We start from the raw sequence: 22,942 nt of genomic DNA on the forward strand, positions 1-22,942 counted from the left end.
GTACCTGTGTGTCCTTACAGCATCCTGTTCACGTGTATTTTTGGTGCATACATCAATCTTCTTTTAATAGATTCTAAGCTCCTTGAGAGTAGGGACTATGCCTCATTTACTTTCCTATTCCCAGAACTTAGCACAGGGCCTAGCATGTGGTAGAAGGTCAAAAAATGTTTGTTAAAGGAACGAATGATTCATGGGCTCTGGAGAGAGTGAACAAGCCAGGAACAAGACTAGATTCAGGTGTAAGTAACATAACTGGCTTTAGATATGCTTAATAAACTAGAAGATAAGGGATTTTGAAAGTGATTCCTTGGAATATGGACTTCCAAGGACAACTCTGACACTCAACATTAATTTGGATGTAACAGATCTAAACCTGGATTAAAAACAAAAAGGAAAACAACCAACGAAACACCATAATGTCATTACTTAATAGTAGTCCTGAAACTAACACAACATTGCAAATCAACTACACTCCAATAAAAATTTTAAAAAACCCAGTAGTCCTACTTCATATATTTTTTTCAGTGTAGTTTCACATATGTTTAACCTTAACCTTTTAATAATTGTTAAATGTTTGGATTAAAGAAATGCTATAAACCTAATAAATTTATATTTTAAAATATCAACATCTTAGCAACCTGGAATATTTGTTAGACATGTCACTGATGGAATTCTTTTCCTGCAAACCAATTTGCATTTCTCAATATAAGGCTTTAACACATTCAAAATATTTTTCCAATTTGTTTGTTAACCTTTATTTTATATAAATTTTGTTTCCTAAAAAGAAAAGATGGGATGTTTGTGCAAAGTAAGTAATTAACGTTTGAGACTTCCTTTCTATTGGTCTACTATGATATACCAATATACATAAACATTAATCTCTTTATTATGAATACTTTTCAAAGATACAGAAAACTTCTAAGCACTAGTAATCCCATTGTATAACATATCTGAAAGAAACAGAATTCAAAATACAAGGATAACAATGTTTGTAAAGTTATAAAAATCTTGCTAAAGAAAATGATACTCAATTATGAGCAGCGTTTATCTAAAACCACAGTCTGGTTTTGTAATTCATATATTTATTTTCCTGGTAGGAAGCAAGAGTTCACTTCTTAAAAGCTTAACGTTTAAGTGGTTCTCAACTGGGAGTGATTTTGTCCCCCAGGGGACATTTGGCAATGCCTGGAGACATTTTTGATTATTATAGCTGAGGGGAATGCTACTGACAGCTAGTGGGTCAAAACCAGGGATGCTACTAATTATCTTACAATGCATGGGACAAACTCCCACAACAAAGAAATATCTGGCCCACGTGTCAACAATGCTGAGGTTGAGAAACCCTAGTTTAAAGAAACCAAATTTCCCATTATTTTGAAAAATCAAGAGTCTAAAATTATATCACACTACAAATTTAATAAGTAGGTAACAAACAAAAAACTAAAATAAAGACAGCCTACCTTAACACAATGTCGGTCTAGCATTATGTGTCTCGGGTAATTCTGCTCTATGTTTTCAGCAATGTTCTGTATTGCTAACAGCTGTTCATCAATTCTCTGAAGCTTTGAGGTGAGATGCTCTAGCCGGCGAGCTGCAGAGCTTGGCGCAGGACGAGTGGCAGAGACATCCTGTGGTAGTTCCCACAGCAGATAATCTGCGGCATCTGACTTTGAGCTTGGTTCCTTGAATCGAAGATCTGGCTTTGGCGTATCTAAATATTAATAAAAGTAATATCAGAATTGACTACAATTAAAACAGAAGTAGATGCTGATGATCTAATTTTTTGAAGACCTCATTTTAAGTCAACATAACATTCCCTTCCAAATCAGTTTTAACTTAATATACTTAGAAATACCATCTCAGCTTCTTGACTTCTGAGATTTGTCTTCGTTGTGAGATAAGAATACATTACAGTGTTACCATTACCACAAAGTTCCATATACAATGCAATTTGAATGTTACTTTTATCTTCTGCTACACAAATACACTTCATCAAAAAGCAACCTTACTATTTTTATGACTTTTTAAAACTCTACTTGAAAACCAACAATGTCACACAGTAAAACCTAGGTCCAATGTTGGCCATTACTGCTTTTACGTGGGCTCGTAGGCAAACATTAAACCTCCCAAGACCCTTATCAAAGCCAATGACTAACTCTACTCTTAAGCCCAACTGATTCTTGTCCCAAATTTGAAACACTTTTGGCTTCTGGGTCTTCTCCTCCCTATCTCGCTCTCCCTTCTCAGTCGTCGTCTTGGTCTTCCCTTCGGTCACCCACTCCTTTTACCCTTCAGTATTTCCAGGGCGCCAGTCTCAGTTCACGTCTCTTCTCACTCCACCCACCCTCTCTGGGTGAGGTCTCAGATGCACTGCTGACTCTCACATCCAAATGGCACTCTTTCTGAGCTCCAGCCCTTAAATCCATCTGTATCCTGGTCATCTCAGTTAGGCTGTCCCAAAAGCATATAAAACCAAACTCATCGCTTCAGCCCTTTCACCTTGCTCCTTCCTCCTGATTCCCCAGCTCAGGGAGTAGCACTATCATTCACCTAGCTTCCCAAGCCAGAGGCCTGAGACACATTCGAGGTTCTTCCTTCCTTCAGTTCCAACGTGACACCAAATATCGATGATCCACGTACCAATCATCTCCTCATTCCTACTACCAGTGCTTAGCTGAAGCTTTCACAACCAACGGACCCCAAACAGTATCCTTATCTCTAACTTATTTCACTTCTCTCTAGCCCAGCTTCCACACAGGCCCTAGAGAGGTCTTTTAAAACACAAATCTGGTATTTTTCCTTTTCCACCTGAAATCCTTCAGCGTTTCTCTAATGCCTTCACCTTAAAAGTTCAAATGTCTCAGTATGAGAGACAATGGCATTGTCTTTCCTTGGCCTACTTATCCAGCTCATCTCTTGCTATTTCTTAAAAAAAAAAAAATTCCAAGCACACTGAACTTTAATTTTCTCAAACTCAGCAAGCTCCATCAAACCTCTGAGTCATTGCACAATCTATTCTCTCCATCTGTATGCACCTTTCCCTCGCTAGATCCTACTTTTAAGATTCCATTTAGGTGGCTCTCCCCTAAATAGCCCCAATCCTCCCCAGAGATGGATTAGATGCTATATTTCCCAGCAATCTCATCCTTATCACCATAACTGCACTTACCATGCTGTATCATAATCATCTCTTTACTTCCCTGCCTTCCTTCCCACCATATGTGAGCCCAAGGACACAGAACCTGGTATTACTCTCTTCTTTAGTCCCAATATATTGTCCGTAACGTAGTGTTGAGTGAATGAAGAGTTGGTCAAGTGAGGATTATGATGCCTGTCCTAATTCATAGAGGTTTTGTGAAGATCAAATTATCCAACAAAATACTCTGAAAACTGTGAATTACTAAACAAATGTTAAGTAGTGATTATATTTCAGTCCCAGTCTAAGGAGAAGCTTCCCATGAGAAGATAAAGGTAAATTCCAGTGTTGGCAATGGCAGTCACATAATCTTTCCCTACCTGTTTTGGCCCTACCCTTTTTTTAGCTTGACTCTCACAGTACTTTGCCACCTACCCTTCTTGTTTCTTGGCAGCCTGCAGTATCTCCCTTATTCACGCAGGAAAGAATCTGGTGTGCAAACTTCAAGTAGAAAATACAGCAAAAAGAGATGGATGTGCTCAAAATCTGGAATGGCCTACATACATAATGAAACTAGTTTCCCTTCCTGTGGAGAAACTGTTCCACTCTCACTGACTAACTGAAAAAAAATCACCTAGGAGGTGATTTTAAATATTGAGTTCCACTGACCCTGCAATGCTCTCCCTCTGCCTAGCAAAGCTCTGCTTGCTGTTACTGATAGTATTCCTATTGGAGATGGTTTCTAAAATAGTAAGCTACTGTCATTCAAAATGGTGAGGTCTCACTAACACAGAAATGTATTGTTTGTTTGGCTTTTGCTTTTGTTTTAAATACCTAAGAACCCTGTCTCTCCCTTCTCCCAGCCTTTTCTTATAATACAAATCCCACTCAACTCTACTGTGACTATATTCTGAGTCTTTAAAGTATACTATGTATATACCATGATGGAATTTAATTTCAAAATATAAAACCCTTCCTTTTAAATTGGCATTTTTAAGCTCTCTTTAGTAATAGTAGAAGGGTCCACTGACATATTTTCATGACCAATCTCCCCAGAGAAGGATCTTCCAAAAGGTTGAATATAGACTTGATCTCACTGATGGAGGAAATTAACCTGTAGCTTATAGTCATTTAAAATGCTGTCCTAAGATATTCTGAGGTCACCGGGAGATCAGTCTCGTTCTACTTTGTCAGAATTTCAAAAGTCAAGTTGGTGTGAAAATGAAGGGAAACTAACAGGATACCTAAGTAGTCACAGGCATTTGGCTAGATGCAACCCTAATGACAACCCTATAAGGTTGTATCTTACAGAGATACAAGTGAGGATCAGATAAAGTTAATTACCTGCAAAAAGTCTCCAAGCTATTAAGTAACAGGGCTGAGACTGAAAGCCAGGTCTGTTCTATTTGAATCTACTGATAAAAGCCAAGGTCTTTTCATTTCCCCACACACTTCCCCAGCCTGAAAGACTGTCAGCTTCATACATCCTCCCTCCACTACCCATGCACCTAGCAGTCCCATGGCAGGGGAGAGAGAGGGCAAAGGCTCCAAAATCTGAAATGCTGGCACTTATTGTGTATACAGCTGTAATACACATGCTCTAACACATCCTAAGGTGAAGTTTCCCTGCTACCCATCCCTTTCTTGCTCCTCACATCTCCTGAGTGTCTGCTGTTTATGCACAATGAAAAGGCAGTGCTGGACTTTGCACCCAAGCAGCTGATGACCACAAGGCTAGGTCCATTCCTCCCAACAGTTGTGGAAGCCAGAAGAGACATTAGGTCTCTGCTGCAGGAAGTCTGATTACATACTAGATTAATCTAATGATTCGCAACATGTAATAAGTTTAGGTTTTGGAGAAACATTCTTCTAAATCTTTCAAATATTTAACAATAATGCAACCTGATTTATGACTATAAAACTGAATATTTTACTAATAAAGTACTATTGGCTACCAAGCCTGTGTATTTTCTATGTGCTATTCTAGAACTTCCCACCTTCTAAAATATGAGAATTCCTTTTTAACACCAAAACACTCATGAAATCCCACAGGATATTTATTTTTAGCCTCATTAATTGAGAAAAGACATATGCACAAATAGATCTGTAGTCTCCTTGCACAATATCCCTGGATCCCAGGCTTGGAACCATGACTCTATCTCATTTACCTATCTGCCCCTACTCTCCTTAGCAAGGGAAAAACCCTTTTTCTGGTTTCCTCTGCAATGATCAAGTTTTAGTGCTTATTTCTAATATAACGGTAATTCAGAGAAAGGGGAAAGTTATGCTATAAATCTAGGGCATTCACCTTTGTCCTGCTGTATGTCTGATGGTGGAGGTGAGGTGATGCAAGGCTCCTTCACTTCTGGAATGCCTGCTCTCCAGCTTCTTCCATCCAGACAGGTTGGAGACACTTTTGCAGGTTTAAAAAATAAATCCATAGCGGAATTGCCAGATTCTATCAAGAATACGAAAGGCATAAAAAGATTGATTCTAAACTTATAAACAAGGTATTTAAAAGATTAATAGAACATTTCTAAATGTGAATATAAACATCTAAAATTACAGTGAATTTGGACTTCCCTGGTGGCACAGTGGTTGAGAATCCACCTGCCAATGCAGGGGACATGGTCTCGAGCCCTGGTCCAGGAAGTTCCCACATGCCACGGAGCAACTGAGCCCATGTGCCACAGCTACTTAGCCTGTGCTCTAGAGCCCTCACGCCAAAACTACTGAGCCCGCGTGCCACAACTGCTGAGGCCCACGTGCCTGGAACCCGTGCTCCGCAACAAGAGAGGCCACTGCAGTGAGAGGCCTGCACACTGCAACGAAGAGTCGCCCCCGCTCGCCGCAACTAGAGGAGGCCCGTGTGTAGCAACAAAGACCCAACGCAGCCAAAAATAAATTAAATAAATAAATAAATATATTTATTAAAAAAATAAAATAAAATTACAGTGGATTTGGAGGAAGAGAGCTAAGAGACATAAGTAGGGGTAACAATGCTATATTAAAGAATTTTTCAAAATGTTTTAAATTTATTTTAAAAGTAGAAAAAATTATTACCTTGACTCTTAAAATTGTGCAGGGGAACAGCATTAGTAACTGAAGCTGCCATGTAATGTAATTCTGCAGAATATGGGACTTCTAGACGATCGCTTTGCTGTTTGATAATATTATCATCTGAAGGCTCTTCTCTAACAGGTAATTTGTGTAGATCATCAGCTTCAATGTCAATCACATTTATGTAAGTGTGTCCAATCTGAACCAAAACACACAAAATCAAAGAGGGCTACATTCTTTTTACTTATAGTACAGCCACTCTACCCTACCCCTGTCCCAAAAAGGTTTAATTCTCAAGGCAAGAAGAGCTTATATAAGCCTAACTTAGGGAAAATTGCAGGAAGTATGTGTTATGGTCTTAGTTTACAGTATTTGGGGGCACAATATTTAAATTGTAAACTAATTTTTGACCTTTCCAACAAATCTACGTAGATGAGATTTTTGGCCTCATTTCACCTATACAACTGAATAATGCAGATGACCATAATAAAATTTAGCACAAAGGTATTATTAAAACTTCTTATTAAAACTTCCAAATTTAGTACCGTTTCACTTGCTGAAGGTGACAGAGGTTTCTCTGATATTTCAGTGGAAAGTCTGAGATTTAGATATACATCTGGTGCCAAGAGTTGAGGAACATTCAAAGATTCATGTTCTAGAAATAAGAAAAATCAGGATAGTAAAAAAATCTGTACATAGCTCTATGTAGTTAACTTGGTAAGAAAAAGTTAGCAACAAACAACATTAAAGACATTTGTTGAAGGGACTTCACTGGTGGCGCAGTGGTTAAGAATCCACCTGCCAATGCAGGGGACATGGGTTCAATCCCTGGTCCGGGAAGATCCCACATGCTGCGGAGCAACTAAGCCTGTGAGCCACAACTACTGAGCTTGTGCTCTAGAGTCTGCGAGCCACAACTACTGAGCATGCGTACCACAACTACTGAAGCCCGCGCACCCTAGAGCCTGCGTGCCGCAACTACTGAGCCCACGCGCTGCAACTACTGAAACCCGCATGCTCTAGAGCCCGTGCTCTGCAACAAGAGAAGCCACCACAGTGAGAAGCCTGCACACCACAACAAAAAGTAGCCCCTGCTCACTGCAACTAGAGAAAGCCCGCGTGCAGCAACGAAGACCCAATGCAACAAAAAAAAAAAAAAAAAAAAAAGGCTATCTGCTGAAAATCTAAGCAGAAGTTTCATAGGTATAAATAAATTAAAGCAAATTGTATTCTATTCTAAGGGCAAATTACTCTGGAATAATTCAGAATTGAATGCATATTGACTATTGCTTTTCTCATATGAATGACTCACAAGAATAATGAAATATCTAAGTCATACCAAGAAAATGCTATAATTTCATTTTTCAATTTCATATATATTAAGTCATTTTTGCTTGTTTAAAATTTCAATAAAGCCAGGCTTTAGGGAATTAATCATAACTAATTTATTTTTTTTACTTTCAACACTGTTTCTTGTTGTTTGTTCGTTTGTTTAACCAGCTTTTTTGAGATGTAATTCACCTCCTTTAAAAATGTACAATTCAGTGTTTTTAGTATATATAAAGACCATAGCTAAATTTTACCACTTAAAATGTTTAATATCTTAATTTTACAAAAGTCATTAGCTTCTTATTCAAAACAATATAGAAGCCTGTCACAGTAAGTCAGCAGTCTAACTTTGTGCCTTTTGTCCTACAACTCTTATTTCCTAGCATTGTATTTTTAATAGAACATTACTTTCAAATTTCACAAGCAAAATATAACTCGTTGCAATACTGAGTACTGGAAACTTGGCACCAAGGCTTGAATTTAAACCACATGACAACTAAAAAACTAGAAAAAAAAAAGGGCTTCCCTGGTGGCACGGTGGTTAAGAATCCACCTGCCAAAGCAGGGGACACAGGTTTGAGCCCTGGTCCAGGAAGATCCCACATGCCGTGGAGCAACTAAGCCCATGCGCCACAACTGCTGAGCCTGCGCTCTAGAGCCCACGAACCACAACTACTGAGCCCACGTGCTATAACAACTGAAGCCCGCGTGCCTAGAGCCCGTGCTCTGCAACGAGAGAAGCCACCGCAATGAGAACCCCACGCACTGCAACGAAGAGTAGCCCCTGCTCACCGCAACTAGAGAAAGCCTGCGTGCAGCAACGAAGACCCAATGCAAACAAAAATAAATGAATAAAATAAATAAATTTTTTAAAAAACTAGAAAAAAGGAAAGTGAAAATACTTAAATTATCATTCTATCTTTGATTGGTTTAACTGCTTTTTTTATGGGGGTTGGTAACTCCTGTTTCAGCCGTCATGCAGACATAACCTTTAACTAGTCATGGTGTTCTCAGAAAAAAAAAGAAAGAAATCACACCTGATGAGGAAGAAATGATTTGCTGATTTTTATGACATTCAGAAACAACTTCTTGAGAAGCAGCATCTTTACCTTGTAGTCAATTAGAAGATTTGGGACAAAAAGAGAAAACAGAAAAAGGATTTCACAAGCACGGAAAAAATTAAATATACAAGTGCAGATTTTTATATCTTGTGTATAAAACGTGGTAGAAAAGTAGACTGACAGCTTAAGAATTTAATTTTTTAATTAATATGATAATTTTAGATTTTATTACTATTTATATCCTGGGCCTGATCACCTGAATGAATAGCAAACTTCTAACAAATAGGCTGCTGACTTTAGAAGACTACAGAGCAGTCAAGTACCTCCAAGGCTTTCTCAGAGATACATTTAAGAATGTTTCTCAAATGCGCACTCACCATTTGCATCAAAAAATATCTTATTAAAAAAAAAACTTATACATGCCTAAACTCATTCAGAAAGAAATAAAAATTAAAATAACAGAGGCCTTTTTTAAAAATCTATTGGATTGGTAAAGGATAAAAGAGTTAGCTAAATCATAGTGATGAACAACGACAACAAAAAAGGCTCTATGCAAGAAGTTACTCACTGAAGCATCATTTATAGGAGAAAAATACTGGAAACCACCTAATACATTCATTCATTACATTAATGAAGAAGTCTGTCAGGCAAAATTCCAAATAATAGCTCCTCCAACATTTATTTCCTCTATTTTTGGACACAGTTACATATATTCTTCCCACACTAAACCCAATCTAGTCCTTCTCTTCCTAACTTAACTTCAGCAGCCACAGCTTCAGGCCTCTCAATCTTAGGCATGAAATTCTAGTAAAGTCAATTATGGCACAGAGAACCCAAATTCAAAATATTATTTCTACCAGGACTTCCCTGGCGGTCCAGTGGTTAAGACTCTGCTCTTCCAATGCAGGTGGTGTGGTTCAATCCTTGGTCAGGGAACTAAGATCCTACATGCCGCATGGCGCGGCCAAAAAATAAAAAATTTTAAAATATATATATATATATTATTTCTACTGATTTAGGATGTAGTCCATGGCATTTTTAAACAAATACCTATTACGTTTTAATAAAGTTATCATAAATTCAATTTCAAATTTAATTTTAGTTTAAAATTTGTAAAGTAGATACCAGGGCTGGGGACAAGAAGCTGGGATGAGTAACTAATATCACATAATTTTATCTATTTATTTTTTACTTAAATATTTATTTATTTATTTGGCTGTGCTGGGTCTTAGTTGCAGCATGCGGAATCTTCATTGCCATGTGCAGGACCTTTAGTTGTGGAATGAGGGATCTTTAGTTGTGGCATGCAGGATCTTTTAGTTGAGGCATCCGGGATCTAGTTCCATGACCAGGGATCGAACCCGGGCCCCCTGCATTGGTAGCGTGGAGTCTTAACCACTGGACCACCAGGGAAGTCCCTATCACATAATTTTAAATTCCCTTTAAATCACTGTTTTGAAAAAAAAGTTGATATATATTAAATATTGCAAAATATGATGAATTTTAAAAATTAAAGTGAAATAGCATTTTACCTGGGTCTGTATTTGTACTTGCATCCTGACATTCTTTAGCTTTCTTTTTTACAGAGGCCATGAAATGCAATCCAGCTGAAGTATTAACATCATCCTGGAGCTTTTCTTAAATATAACAACAAAACATTGGAAGCAATCATTGAGAAGCCAACATATTACCAGGAGCCCAGAAGCAGAGTACCTAACTCAAGGGAGGTGAGGAATTCAGTGTCAAGGTGTTACCAAAATGGACTTTCTGAGTGAAGTGGTATCTAAGTTGACCCTCACAGGCAGGTCAGTAGAATTAAAACCAAAATTGTGAAGGACTCTGTATGCCCAGGCTAGAAACCTATTCTTCTGGCTGATGAAGATCCAGTAGAAGTTATTGAGCAGGGAAATGATATGGTCAGACTGATGTTCTAGAGTAACCACCCCAGCCAGTGTGTGGAAAATAAATTTGAGTGGATAAAATTAAAGTAAGGCAATCAGATAGATGAGGCTGCTGCAGCAGTTCAAGTAAGTACCTAGTAATGGTGAGGAACAGAGGAGAGAGGATAAATTTAAGAATTACAACGATAGTAAACTAGGCAAGAACTGGCTACTGACTGGTTGAGAGGGGGAAGGGGAAAGCAGAACTCAGAATAATGTGTGTTTTGATGTTAAGTTGGTAGTGACACAAATGGAGATAGAGAACACAGAAGAACAAACCAGTTGGTAGGGAAGGGATAACGAATTCAGGCGGCACATGCTGTACCTGAGGTAATTTCCACCCTGGAGGAAACATTCAGCAGGAAGTAGAATCAAAGCCCAAAGACTATTATGGGAGTTTGGGTTTAGATGTGGATTTTCCTGGGAGAGTACCCAGGGAGTCTAAGTAGAATAAAAGAGTATCAATGATGGCACTTGGTAGTATAATAAAAAATATTTATATTTGGTCTTTGTCCTTGGTTCCAGGAACAAAATTCCTTACACCCTTGGATTTTCCTGAGTGGTAGGAGTATGTTTTGTTATTCATAATGAGCCCCTTTTGATCATATCTGAGTTTAGGCTAATGACTCCTGGCAGGCCCCTAGATAGTTTCAGGATGGGTGCTGGTCACCAGAGGAACCAACTATCAGCCCCGCCTTACCCCCACATCCATGGAAGGGAGAGCAGCTGGAGTTCAATCACCAATGGCCAATGATGTAATCAATCATGCCTATGTAATGAAATTTCAGTAAAAACCCTGAGACAACGAGGCTAAGGGGGCTTCTAGGTTGATGATTAAGTGGATGTGCTGGGAGTTGGTGCACCCAGAAAGGGTATGGGAGCTCTGTGTCCTCAAACCCCATACCTTGCCCTATGCCTCTCTCCCATTTGGCTGTTCCTGAGTTGTATCCTTTATAATGAAACTGTAATCACAAATAAAGTGCTTTTCTGAGTTCTAGAGTTGTTCTAGAGAATTAGTAAACCTGGTGAGGGGGGGGAGTGTCATGAGAATCCCTGAATTTATATTTGACCAGACAAAAATGCAGGTGTTGGGGGACCCCATTTGCAGCTGGTGTCTAAAGGAAATAGGGAGTCTTTTGGGACTGATTCCTTAACCTCTGGGGTCTGTGCTAACTCTAGGTTATTACTGTTAGAATGGAATTGAATTACAGGACACCCAGTAGATGTCACAGAATTGGAGAACTGTTGTCGTTTGGAATGACACAATATACATTCACTGGAGTACTACGCAGTCATTTTAAATGACATTGTAGAAGAATATCTAGTAAAATGGGAAGATATATACCTTAATAATAGTATGTAAAAACAAGTAAGTTATTAAACAAGTAGAGGAGGTATTCTTTTTATATATATATATACACATACATATATTTATAGATATACATGAGTAGCGATATTCAGAAAATAAACCCTAGAAGAATATTAACACTGGTTATCTCTAGACAGAAGGATTATGGGAGATTTTAATATTGGTCTTATTTTCTACTTGCATTTTCTAAATTTTCTCCAGTGAATATGTACCACCTTTGTGAAGAGAAAGAATGTTATCAAGAATGAAAAAGAAAATGGCTTTAAGACAAGTGAATGGAAAAGAAGAACACCAGACGGATTAAGAAGCTGAGAAACAGAAGCTAAGCAGGTCAGTGAGGAGACAACTGCTCAGCATGCAGAGGCCTGATGCTGGGTCGTGGCACCGAGAAAGGGAAGGAGCACCAGGTCAAGGATTAAGTGAAGGAATGGGGTAACAGACGTGAGGGATAAATCAGGGGTGACTTCCAAGGTAAAAATCTTGTCCAATCAAATGAGTGGTGATATCACTAATAGGAAAATGCCAGTTTAAAATGTGGACATGTGTTTTTTTGTTTTTGCTTTGGCCACGCCACACAGCTTGTGGGATCTCAGTTCCCTGACTAGGAATTGAACCCGGGGCCACCACAGTGAAAGCCCAGAATCCTAACCACTAGGCCACCAAAGAACTCCCGTGAACATGTTGAATTTAAGGGGAAAGTAGAAAAGAAAGATGAGGGACGGAAGGTGTATATTTGAATGTCACCAAAAAAATTTAAGAGCTGAAGTCATGAAAGTGAATGGTTGCAGAGGCACAAGAGTGTCTGTGTGTATACGTGTGAAAAATACTGAAGAGAAAGGCTTGGGGAACATGTACTTCAGTGGCAAGAAATGAATTGACCAATTCAAGAAAGAAAAGAATTTACTATCTATAAACAAGTTCTTTTTTCTGAACTGATTCCTTTACTTTATTGTACATGTATTTTCTATGATTAATTTGACTCCAGGCGTGTTCTCCAATAATTTCCTTTTAGGCCTTATATATCAATATATTATTTGAGATTCTAATTAATTGCATTGCTCTACTATAGGGGTTGGTAAACTCTGTAAAGGGCCAGATGATAAATATTTTAGGCTTTGTGAACCATATGGTCCCTTTTGCAACAAATGGAACCTGCTGCAATGTGAAAGCTGTCATAGACAATGTGTAAATAAATGGGCATGCCTGTGTTTCAATAAAACTTGATTCACAAAAACAGGTGTAATCCAGATCTGGTCTGTGGGCCATACTTTGTCAACCACTGCTCTAACGGATAACACATCAAAACAAACACATACACATACATACACACATACACACCATCCTGTCAAAGATAACATGAAAATAATTTGCTCTCATTTTTATCTACATTTTTTTTTTCATATATCATAACTAACATTTTAACAGTGCTCACAACATACAACACTTACATAAACATTTCCGCTTTTCCCAGTATCCCTGGGAAGTGGGTAGGTATCTACATATTTTTAGAAAACTGATTTTAACTCTGAATGGAGACATGACATTAATCATGCATATACATACCAAAAGGAATGTCAAAGTCTTCCAAAGGCTGGGAACCATGATGTTCTTGTTGCTCCTAAATGAATCCCCAAATGATCAAGTTATGATTAATTCAAAGACAGTCATTATTTTGAAAAAAAATATTCAATAGCTATGAGAAATGTCGATTTTTTAGGTATAGTTTAAAATCCTATAACTCTAGAAATATTTATTCTATCAAATTATTTACTCTATCAAAGTAACTCCACAAAGGTGCTTACGAAATTCACAAGTCAAACAATAAAAAAGAGGATTACCAATTTAATGCAGTTACTAAATTACAATATGCAATTCTCTCCTGCAAGACTAGCTTTAACTCACAAATAATATCCAAACTGTTCATGGACTCAACATTTTACTAAGTGCCTCTAGACATGTTCTTGAGGACTTACTGAAAAAAGGGTGCTAAGATTCAAGTAAACAAAATTATTTCTGTTTATTTAAACTCTTGTTGCAAATACAGGTAAACAGTCACCAAATTGAGAAGGAATGTTTGCAAAGATCTGATATAAAATATAGGTTGCATAACAAACTTATGTTTGGGAAATCCTAGAGGCACCTAAAAGAGTTAGGTGAAACTATCATAGGAGAAACCCAAATAATGTATGATACGCATTAAGATGTCATAGAAAAAAGGCGGAGTGATTTCAAATATAAGTCACACAAGCAGATGCTCTAAACTACAGTTTTTGATTTACCAACAAGTTCCTTTTCACATTCACAACTGTTTGTCTACCGTTGCACAGAGGGATGCAGCAGAGATTTATGTGCTTAATGATGTTAAGATTCTCCTAGTCACGATCAGAAGCTTCCAGCAATCAGACGACTAGATAAACCACAGACATTCCAAACTCTGAGTACATGCAGACCAGGGAAGAATGTATTATAGTTTTTCTATACCTTGGGTTTCATAACTATTTCTGAATCATTATCATTAATGATGAAATCCTCTGGTTGGAAAGTCACACTTGGTTTTCTCCTTAGTTTCTCTGATCTTTTTTCTTGCAGCTCTTTTTCAGCTCGTCGTCTTTGTCTATTAAAAACAATAGTGTAAAATATATTTTTACTATTTTAGTAACATCAGTTTTTCATTTGTATCATGCTATGCAGTGGGACAGTTATCAAAATTTTGTCAATAAATTATTTTCAGTGCCATTTAATTAAATTAGCAAGATATTCTGCTAGAATACAAGCAAATATAAGCAGAAGTCAGGGACACATGAAAGTTATTTCTAGTTCCTCTACTACGGAACTGACTTTTCTGTGTTAGTCACTAGAGTCCCAGGTTAGAGTTACACCTTTTAGGTAATTTTCAAATTCTCTTTTCTGCAGATTCTAAGCTGGCCCCAGAAACCCTACTGGACACCTCCATTCACCTATCTGAAGAAGTTAGGCAAACTCAGTCACCTCAGCAAGGAGGAAGGAGAGCCCAAAAAGTTAAGCGGAAAACTTACTTTGAAGAGGGTTTACCTGGAAAAGATGGAAGGAAAGACCATTTCTGGAAAGAGAGCACTGGTAGTAGATTTTAGGGTCTGATAAATGTGAAATTTTTGAAGTATTTTCTAGACTAAGTAATAATCTACCAGTTAATACATGTTTTGAACATCCATTATGAGTAAAACATTATAAATGCTCTTCATTAGAAGTCACAGCCTTGCTTTTTACATGCGCATTTCTTAGTGCCCTGAAACAATTCACATCACTGCTTCCTGTAAGAGTCTGGAGGATATGGTAAGATGAATAACAATGAACGTTACTTCAGTGTATTGGACAGTATATGGAAGATTTCATGATATCAAATATTTGTGCTGCAAAAGATGACTGCTCATCCTGTTAGAGAAAAATGTAAAAAGAAACCTCTAGCCTATGAATGCCAGGAAAGAATTCCTTAATAAAATGCAAAAAATAATAGTATTGTTTCTCACATTATAGGAATTTTTCTCATCACAAGGTGTGTTCAAATGCATGACACTTGACAAGGAAACTGAATATGCAATTGTGTAAGGCTGGGAGGTTGAACCAGATAACTTCTGTCTTATAACTATATTATTGTCACTAATAATAAACTTGCAGGTATGTTTGCAGGTATATGCTCAAATAAAATTTCACTTAAAACTTGCCTTTTTTTACTGTCCTTTCCTTGTCTCAATTCAGATGATTCTATTTTGACCTGTAGAAGCTGGAGGTGTCCAGAATCGCCTTGTTCAAATAAATTATGTGTTAATTTCTGTTGCGTTTGTTTAAATGCAATAAGGTTTTCAAGTGGAATAAGTTGTGGGTTTTGGTACTATAAGAAAGAAACAAAGCATAGTCATTTAAAATTACAAACCTCAATTAGGCAATATGTTAATAAAAAATTGAGAAAAACATTGGTTTAAATTAAACTAAGATGTGCAAGAGATAGAACATATCAAAGAAAACAAACTGATTTGGACTGGTAAGACGAGTACCCAGATCTTAAAGTACAAATGATTTTAGAAATCATTTCCTGAAAATTTCAACTGGACATTTTATTTCAGAAATTATGTTAAAAGTCCTCATCTTCTTAATTTCTTTTTCATATTAAAAATCTTCCTTCTTAAAAAATTATAAATGAAGTTATATAATGTCTAGCTTTGATTTAAAATTCTTTGGAATAGAGAGCATGCACAGGGGTGGAGATTATGGATGGAACAGATTAGCAATATGTTGATAACCACTGATGCTGGGTGATGGTAACTTGGGGGTTCATTATACTATTCTCTAATTAAAAAAATTTCTTTAGAACCTTCCCAAAATGTCTACTTTTCCATTCCTTTAATCCTTTCTTTTTTGTTCATAATACGTTCAGAAGAAAGGAAGGCACGATAAGTACTTTTTCTAAGGGATGACCATTTCTTTTCCCAGCACCATTTTCAAATCTTGAAAGTGTACCAGAGAATGAATTACTCAATTACTCAACTAGACTGACTTACAAAACTAGAACCTAAACAATCTTAATTTCATAAATCAAAGGTTACAACTTTAAAGACGATTTGGCGGGTTTATAAAGATTTAATCTTTGTGTTTAAAGTATTTTAAGAAGATACAATTTTTTAATATGTAAAAATACTTATAAATCTGGGTCTAAATTTCACAATTTTAACCTGTAGTAGATTTGAAGGGAATCGTATCACAATTGCTAGGAACCCCAAACAATGCTCTCTCTCTAGACAGACAGACAGACAGACAGACAGACAGACAGACACACACACACACACACACAAACAAGAACACTGGTCATTTTATTCTACTTCTTATTTCTTCTCTGAGCAGAATCTCAGAAACATCTTTTTGAAAGAGTCTAGAAAACTCTGGTACTGATACACGGAAGAAGACCTAAAACCTTTAAGGTACTCCAATATTGTTTTAAACCAAATTTTGTATGTTATTTTCAATAACAGAAGCATTATTTCTTTAAAAAGAAGTGTGTTAGAGCTTTTCACTGAGTGTATATTTACGGTATGAAAAAGGCAGGACTGTGCTTTTGTATCACTCTGCAAAAATCATTACCATATTTTCTTGGGATAGACATGAATGAAGTAGTGATAGTCTTGGGTATTTGCTTTCTTCTGCTACAGTTCTAATAGGTATTGATGGAACTGTAACTGATGCTCTTGAGGCAGAGGAGAATACAGGAGGTTTAAGTTGCAAGTGCAATAATGGGAGTCCAAAAGAATTCTGAGGAGATATCTCAAAGGCCCCTGCCTTAACATCAAACAGTTTTTCTGGTTTTATAAATGTTGCAGAGTCCTGCTGAGGTGTCAAGTTTTCTTGTCCAACATACTGATCCAAGTTCACACGCTTAGGGATTTCTGTAATTATTGTTTCTGCCCATTTCTTCTGCTCAACTGCTTTTTTTATGACTTCAGTATTATACTGGCTCAAATTCAAATGGGACATTGAAGTAGTATCCATTGCTCTCTTTGGCAAAGGAGGCTGGAAGAAATCAGATAATCCCCAAGCCACTCTTGGCTGTGGCGGAGGACTGAAGGGAACTTGAGGAACTCTTTCTGTATGGAAGGAAAGGGGCTTACATTCAGGCTTGGGCTGAAATTGAAGCAAAGGAAAACCATCACCAGGTCTGAAAGTTTTTGCAGTGGGGATAAGTTTAGGTGTCTTCAGAATGGCAGAAGACGTGGACAAAAGGTGGAGGTGAGTATTTCCAGCAGGAGCTGGAGACAATGAAGTGGTTGGTAAGCTCTGAGATGCTGGAGTTTGTCCTCTATTCTGGGTTTGGCCTTCTAACTGACAAAAAGGAACACTCCCATGTGGAACATTCTGGAAGATAAAAAAAATATTATGTAAGATTAAAATATATTACGAACTCCTACTTGTTAAATGATGTTCAATATGTTTTGGAGGAGGTGGAATATAATAACTACTAAATAAATTATTTACTCAAATAACCAACAACTGAACTACTAGGACAACTTTAATGGTATTTTAAAATGCATTACCTGTAAACTTCCAATATTATTTTCATCAGATTGTACAATTTCTTTATGGCAGTGTGGGCTGTTCTTGCCAGGCTCTCTGACGTGCTCTCCCATGGGTTGTGGTTTAACGAAAAATCTCTCCTTCAGATTTCTACTGCTGTCTTCAACATCATTACTCCCTCTTGTGGGGTTTGATCCTTGGCTTCCCACCAAATGCACAGACTGAGACTGCTGTAGAAGTTGATGTATATCCGGGAGGTTAGCAAAGGATGATCCTACTATTTGCATTAGGCTCATGAAGTTGATCTGTTGCAGCTAGGATAAAATAAAAATAAAAGAAACATCTTAAAATATAATGAAAAGAACTTAAAGAAGCAACAACAATTATCTGAGTATTCCAGAATAGTCATACTTCCACCTTAGTATCTGCTGGACCCATAAATGCTGAATAGAAAGCAGAGCTGGGAAAGATTTAAGAAAAGAAGAATAGCTTCCTGTCCTCAAGGAGCTGTCAACTAGGAATATGAACTCCTAGTGAGACTTGGGACTATCTGTAAAGCAGTTTACATAAACATCCTTGGGATCATAAAGGAGTGGTCTGATGGAGTGGGTGAGGATAATTAAAGAATTCCTAAAATGGGTGTGTTGTGACCAGGTTTTCAGGAAAGAAAAAAGCAAAGATTAGCAACAGGTGAAGAGAGAGGAATTCCTGTGGAAGGGCTGACCGAGTGAAAGGCAAAGGTATGCACTGTGGCTGAAAAACCTTGAATGACAGAATCACTTGAGGGCATTTAAAAAATCCCAATGGCCAGGTGACACCCTATACCAATAAAATCAGAGTATCCGGGGGATGGGAGCCAGGATTAGTATTTTTTAAGATGACTAGGTGATTTCAACGTGCAGAAAAGCTTGGGAACCACTGGCATGTACACTGGCTTAGATGGAGCAGGACATTTATAGCTAATGAGAAGAGAGGTTAGTACAGTGGTTCCCAAACTGTAGCATGCATCAGAGCCACCTGTAGGACTTCTAAAAGCACTCTTTGTTGAGCCCCATCCCCAGAGTTTGATTCCAGTAGGTCTGGGATGGCAGCCTGAGAATCTGTATTCCTAATATCTAAGTGATGCTGATGCTAATGGTTCAGGGCCCACACTTTGAGAACCACTAGACTTGTGAGAGTATGGTGGGAAAAGAGGGAAGATAAAAGCTGTCCATGGGGGTCTTTCAAGCCCAACAGAGGAATTTGCACTTCTTAAAACAAGCCAATAAGGAAACACTGCGGGTTTAAAAAAAAATGTAGGTTTCCTTCAATTACAAAAGAAATATATGCTTACTACAGGAAAAAAAAGGACAAAAGAGAAAATAAAAATGATTCATAATCTTATTCCCAAAGATAACTAGTATTAGCATTTTTTAGTGGATATCCTTTCATTCTTCATATTTTTATTTTTTTATTACTTATTTATTTATTTATTTATTTTTGGCTGCTTTGGGTCTTCGTTGCTGTGGGCTTTCTCTAGTTGCGGTGAGTGAGGACTACTCTTCATTGCGGTGCGCATGCTTCTCACTGTGGTGTCTTCTCTTGTTGCGGAGCATGGGCTCTAGGCACATGGGCTTCAGTAGTTGTGGCACGTGGGCTCAGCAGTTGTGGCTCATGGGCTCTAGAGCGCAGGCTCAGTAGTTGTGGCGCATGGGCTTAGTTGCTCTGCAGCATGCAGGATCTTCCCAGATCAGGGCTCGAACCCGTGTCCCCTGCATTGGCAGGCAGATGCCTAAACACTGAGCCACCAGGGAAGTTCCATTCTTTGTATTTTTAAAACATGATTGATATCATATAGTATACAAATTTGTGCCTGAAATTTACTGAAGATTTTAAAGCAGGCAAATAAGAGTATTAAAACAGTATCTGGGGAAGAATGTCTCAGAAATGCATATATGAGACAATGGAAGTATGAAGTTCTAAGAACCTAAGGTTGGCTACCACTATAGAAATAGCAAGTAACTGTACTGACATACAATGTGGGCAAAAGAGTCAAGAGGGCATAGTAAAACACTGGATATGCATAGTGAAAGAAGGTAAAGATGACTCTCTAAGACAGTGATTCTTAATCTTCTCCAGAATTATCTGGAGAATTTGTTAAATATACAAGGCAGTGACCAGCAAAGTCCCTAGGTAATCCAAAAAACAAGTTTGACAAATGCTTCTAAAACTTTAGGCAGGTAAAATAGGTCATGCTAGTAAATAGAAAAGGGAAAGAAGAGACTCAGAAGAATAAGAATAAAATCAGTTTCAATAAGTTCCATGGGACAGTGGGACATGCTGAAAAAGTATTCCCATCAGGACCCATAGTTCAAAGATTTTTTTTTTTTTAGTATAAACATCCCAGCAACAGCACATGGGGAGCTGTCGCGGAGGGCATAGGTCTCTATTGGAGGAGGGGTGTGGGCAGGGCATGAGGAGGAGTATCGGCATGCCAGGAGAATGGGAACAGTCCTGGCTGCCCCACAGTGGGATGTGTGAGGGTCTCTGGCCAGGCCACAGTCCACATGGGAAGACACCAATCAGTCACGAAGTCATGGGAATGCCACACAAGCCTGGCTGTGGGCCCAGGCACCACACAGGCGCATTCAGTGTTAAACTATACAGGATGAGGCTGTACATGAGTTAATTACGAAAGAGTCGTATTTATAAAAATCTGTACACATATTTGAAAAACTCACAAAATTAGTGCCCAGAATTATCCATATAAAAATGGTATACTGCATCACATAAAAGGATATGAGGGCTTCCAGGGTGGCGCAGTGGTTAAGAATCTGCCTGTCAGTGCAGGGGACATGGGTTCACGCCCTGGTCCACGAAGATGCCACATGCCGCAGAGCAACTAAGCCCATGCGCCACAACTACTGAGCCTGCGCTCTAGAGCCCACAAGCCACAACCACTGAGCCCACGTGCCACAGCTACTGAAGCCCATGTGCCTAGAGCCCATGCTCCGCAACAAGAGAAGCCACTGCAATGAGAAGCCCACGCACTGCAACGAAGAGTAGCCCCTGCTCACTGCAACTAGAGAAAACCCACGCACAGCAACGAAGACCTAACGCAGCAAAAAATAAAATAAATAAATAAAAAAGAAAATTGTACGATTAAAAAAAAAAGGATATGAAAGTGAACGTAGAACACATGAAGAGAAGAGAAGATCTGAGGGAAATTAATATTTAAGGAATAAAATAGAAAAGGGAAATATTTAAAAATTGTTGGTAGACAGAGGAAAGGATAACCAGGTGAGAAAAAGATGATGGAAGGCAAAGTGAACAATACTTTAAAATGCAGCTGACAATTTCAAACCAAGCCAACATTTGGTTTGGGGATGATAAATGTGATGTGACAGGCTGTGTTAGAAAATAAACTTTGGGCACCTTTGAGCAGGGGCCGCTGGTCTGGTTTGATTATCCCCCACCTCACTTTTGTGAGCAGCTCTGCATCCCCAAGAGCTCAGTAAAAAAAAAGTCATCATCAGAAGTAGGGAACTCAGCCTAGACTCTAGTCCCTAGAGTTAGGACTTCTGAATAAGAAAGCAAGAGTGCCCAAAGCAGAGAAGCCCTGCAATTTAATTTTTTTTTTAAAGATTTATTTATTGATTGATTGATTGCTATGTTGGGTCTTCGTTTCTGTGCTAGGGCTTTCTCTAGTTGTGGCAAGCGGGGGCCACTCTTCATCGCGGTGCGCGGGCCTCTCACTATCGCGGCCTCTCTTGTTGCGGAGCACAGGCTCCAGACGCGCAGGCTCAGTAGTTGTGGCTCACGGGCCTAGTTGCTCCGCGGCATGTGGGATCTTCCCAGACCAGGGCGCGAACCCGTGTCCCCTGCATTAGCAGGCAGATTCTCAACCACTGCGCCACCAGGGAAGCCCCCTGCAATTTAATTTTAACTTGTCCGTCTCTGGAAGTTTGTTCATATTTTAAAACCTTACATATATATCATGTGTAGACTTACTTGTTTATATGAAGATGTGCTTACCTGAACTAATTTAAACATTTCATCTTGGAGCATTTGCCTAACAGAATCGGAATAATGTGATAACTGAGCCCTGGGTTCATTTCTCTGGGTTGGCTGAGCTGTTGGCCCAGGTGTTTGTGAAGCAACAGTGACTCTATTTGATACCAAAGGTGGAGCTGAGGAAGATGTATCTTTACATGCAGAGATCCGTGCACTATGTGGAAGCATATAAATAAAAAACACACATTAATCAAGAAAGAAACAAATTAGATGTCTATGAGCTGAGTATTTTGATCCTACTTTTTTATTCTACTTTAAAAGCTTTCTGGAAGTTTTCAGGAAATTTAAACCCTAAAGCCGATCTCACTCTATCCCTCAACCCCCAGACACATTTGTCATCAGCACAGTTATTCATCCAAATGCTGTAATTAAGGGACATGTAATGTCTAGTTAGCCATGGTCCCCTCCCTATGGTGTTACAACCCAGGACAGTTCTCACGTTCATTTTACTTGCCTGGTCCCTGCAGGCATCTGAGTTTGAGACCTGTGCAATCATTCTGATTAGGTGTACAGAGTACGTAATTTGGGTTAGGAATATATTTCTTGGACTAAATTTAATGATCCGGAATGGATTTAAGAAAACTGTGGAAAGTATGGGTTAAAAAAATGTTTAATTCTAACATGGACAGAGCAAACTCCTGTTCTTCATTAAATGTGAAACAACACTATTGTGAACATTTCATTTCCAAACAAATCAGAGAGTTGATATTAATAATTAAACCCTAACAAAAATGCTTATTTAGAAATAAAAGTTAAAAATCAAAGTAAGTTTTGTTTTATAAAATGATTGTTTAGGGATGATTCCTTAAAACATAGAAGGGACTCAATGTTGTACAAGCAAATCAATTTCATAACCTAAATTAAGGAACAGGCACTATCATGTCAAATAAACTGATCATTGTCTCTAAAAAGAAAATAACACATTAAATTGTGTTTAGATTTATTTGGATTTACA

General features: G+C 38.2%; 1 protein-coding gene across 9 annotated transcripts in view; it reads right to left on the minus strand.

The window, feature by feature from the left end:
• CPLANE1 (ciliogenesis and planar polarity effector complex subunit 1) overlaps positions 1-22,942 on the minus strand; it is a 129,853-nt gene that overhangs the window by 50,536 nt on the left and 56,375 nt on the right. For 8 of the 9 annotated variants that reach the window (XR_011073066.1, XM_068535253.1, XM_068535248.1 and 5 more), the window contains 12 exons: positions 21,949-22,141; positions 17,955-18,248; positions 17,008-17,775; positions 15,597-15,763; positions 14,377-14,509; positions 13,459-13,513; positions 10,119-10,223; positions 8,563-8,634; positions 6,742-6,851; positions 6,200-6,395; positions 5,445-5,594; positions 1,461-1,711 (listed from right to left, as the gene is read on the minus strand). Coding sequence is in view for 8 of the 9 variants with exons in the window: in XM_068535253.1 (XP_068391354.1) it covers positions 1,461-1,711; positions 5,445-5,594; positions 6,200-6,395; positions 6,742-6,851; positions 8,563-8,634; positions 10,119-10,223; positions 13,459-13,513; positions 14,377-14,509; positions 15,597-15,763; positions 17,008-17,775; positions 17,955-18,248; positions 21,949-22,141 (2,494 nt within the window). In the remaining variant the exon portion in view is untranslated. The remainder of the gene's footprint in view (positions 1-1,460; positions 1,712-5,444; positions 5,595-6,199; positions 6,396-6,741; positions 6,852-8,562; positions 8,635-10,118; positions 10,224-13,458; positions 13,514-14,376; positions 14,510-15,596; positions 15,764-17,007; positions 17,776-17,954; positions 18,249-21,948; positions 22,142-22,942) is intronic. The other variant, XM_068535249.1, reaches the window with a different exon arrangement.

This window comes from Eschrichtius robustus, chromosome 2, assembly GCF_028021215.1.
Source record: "Eschrichtius robustus isolate mEscRob2 chromosome 2, mEscRob2.pri, whole genome shotgun sequence".
In the NCBI taxonomy this organism is placed as follows: Eukaryota; Metazoa; Chordata; class Mammalia; order Artiodactyla; family Eschrichtiidae; genus Eschrichtius; species Eschrichtius robustus.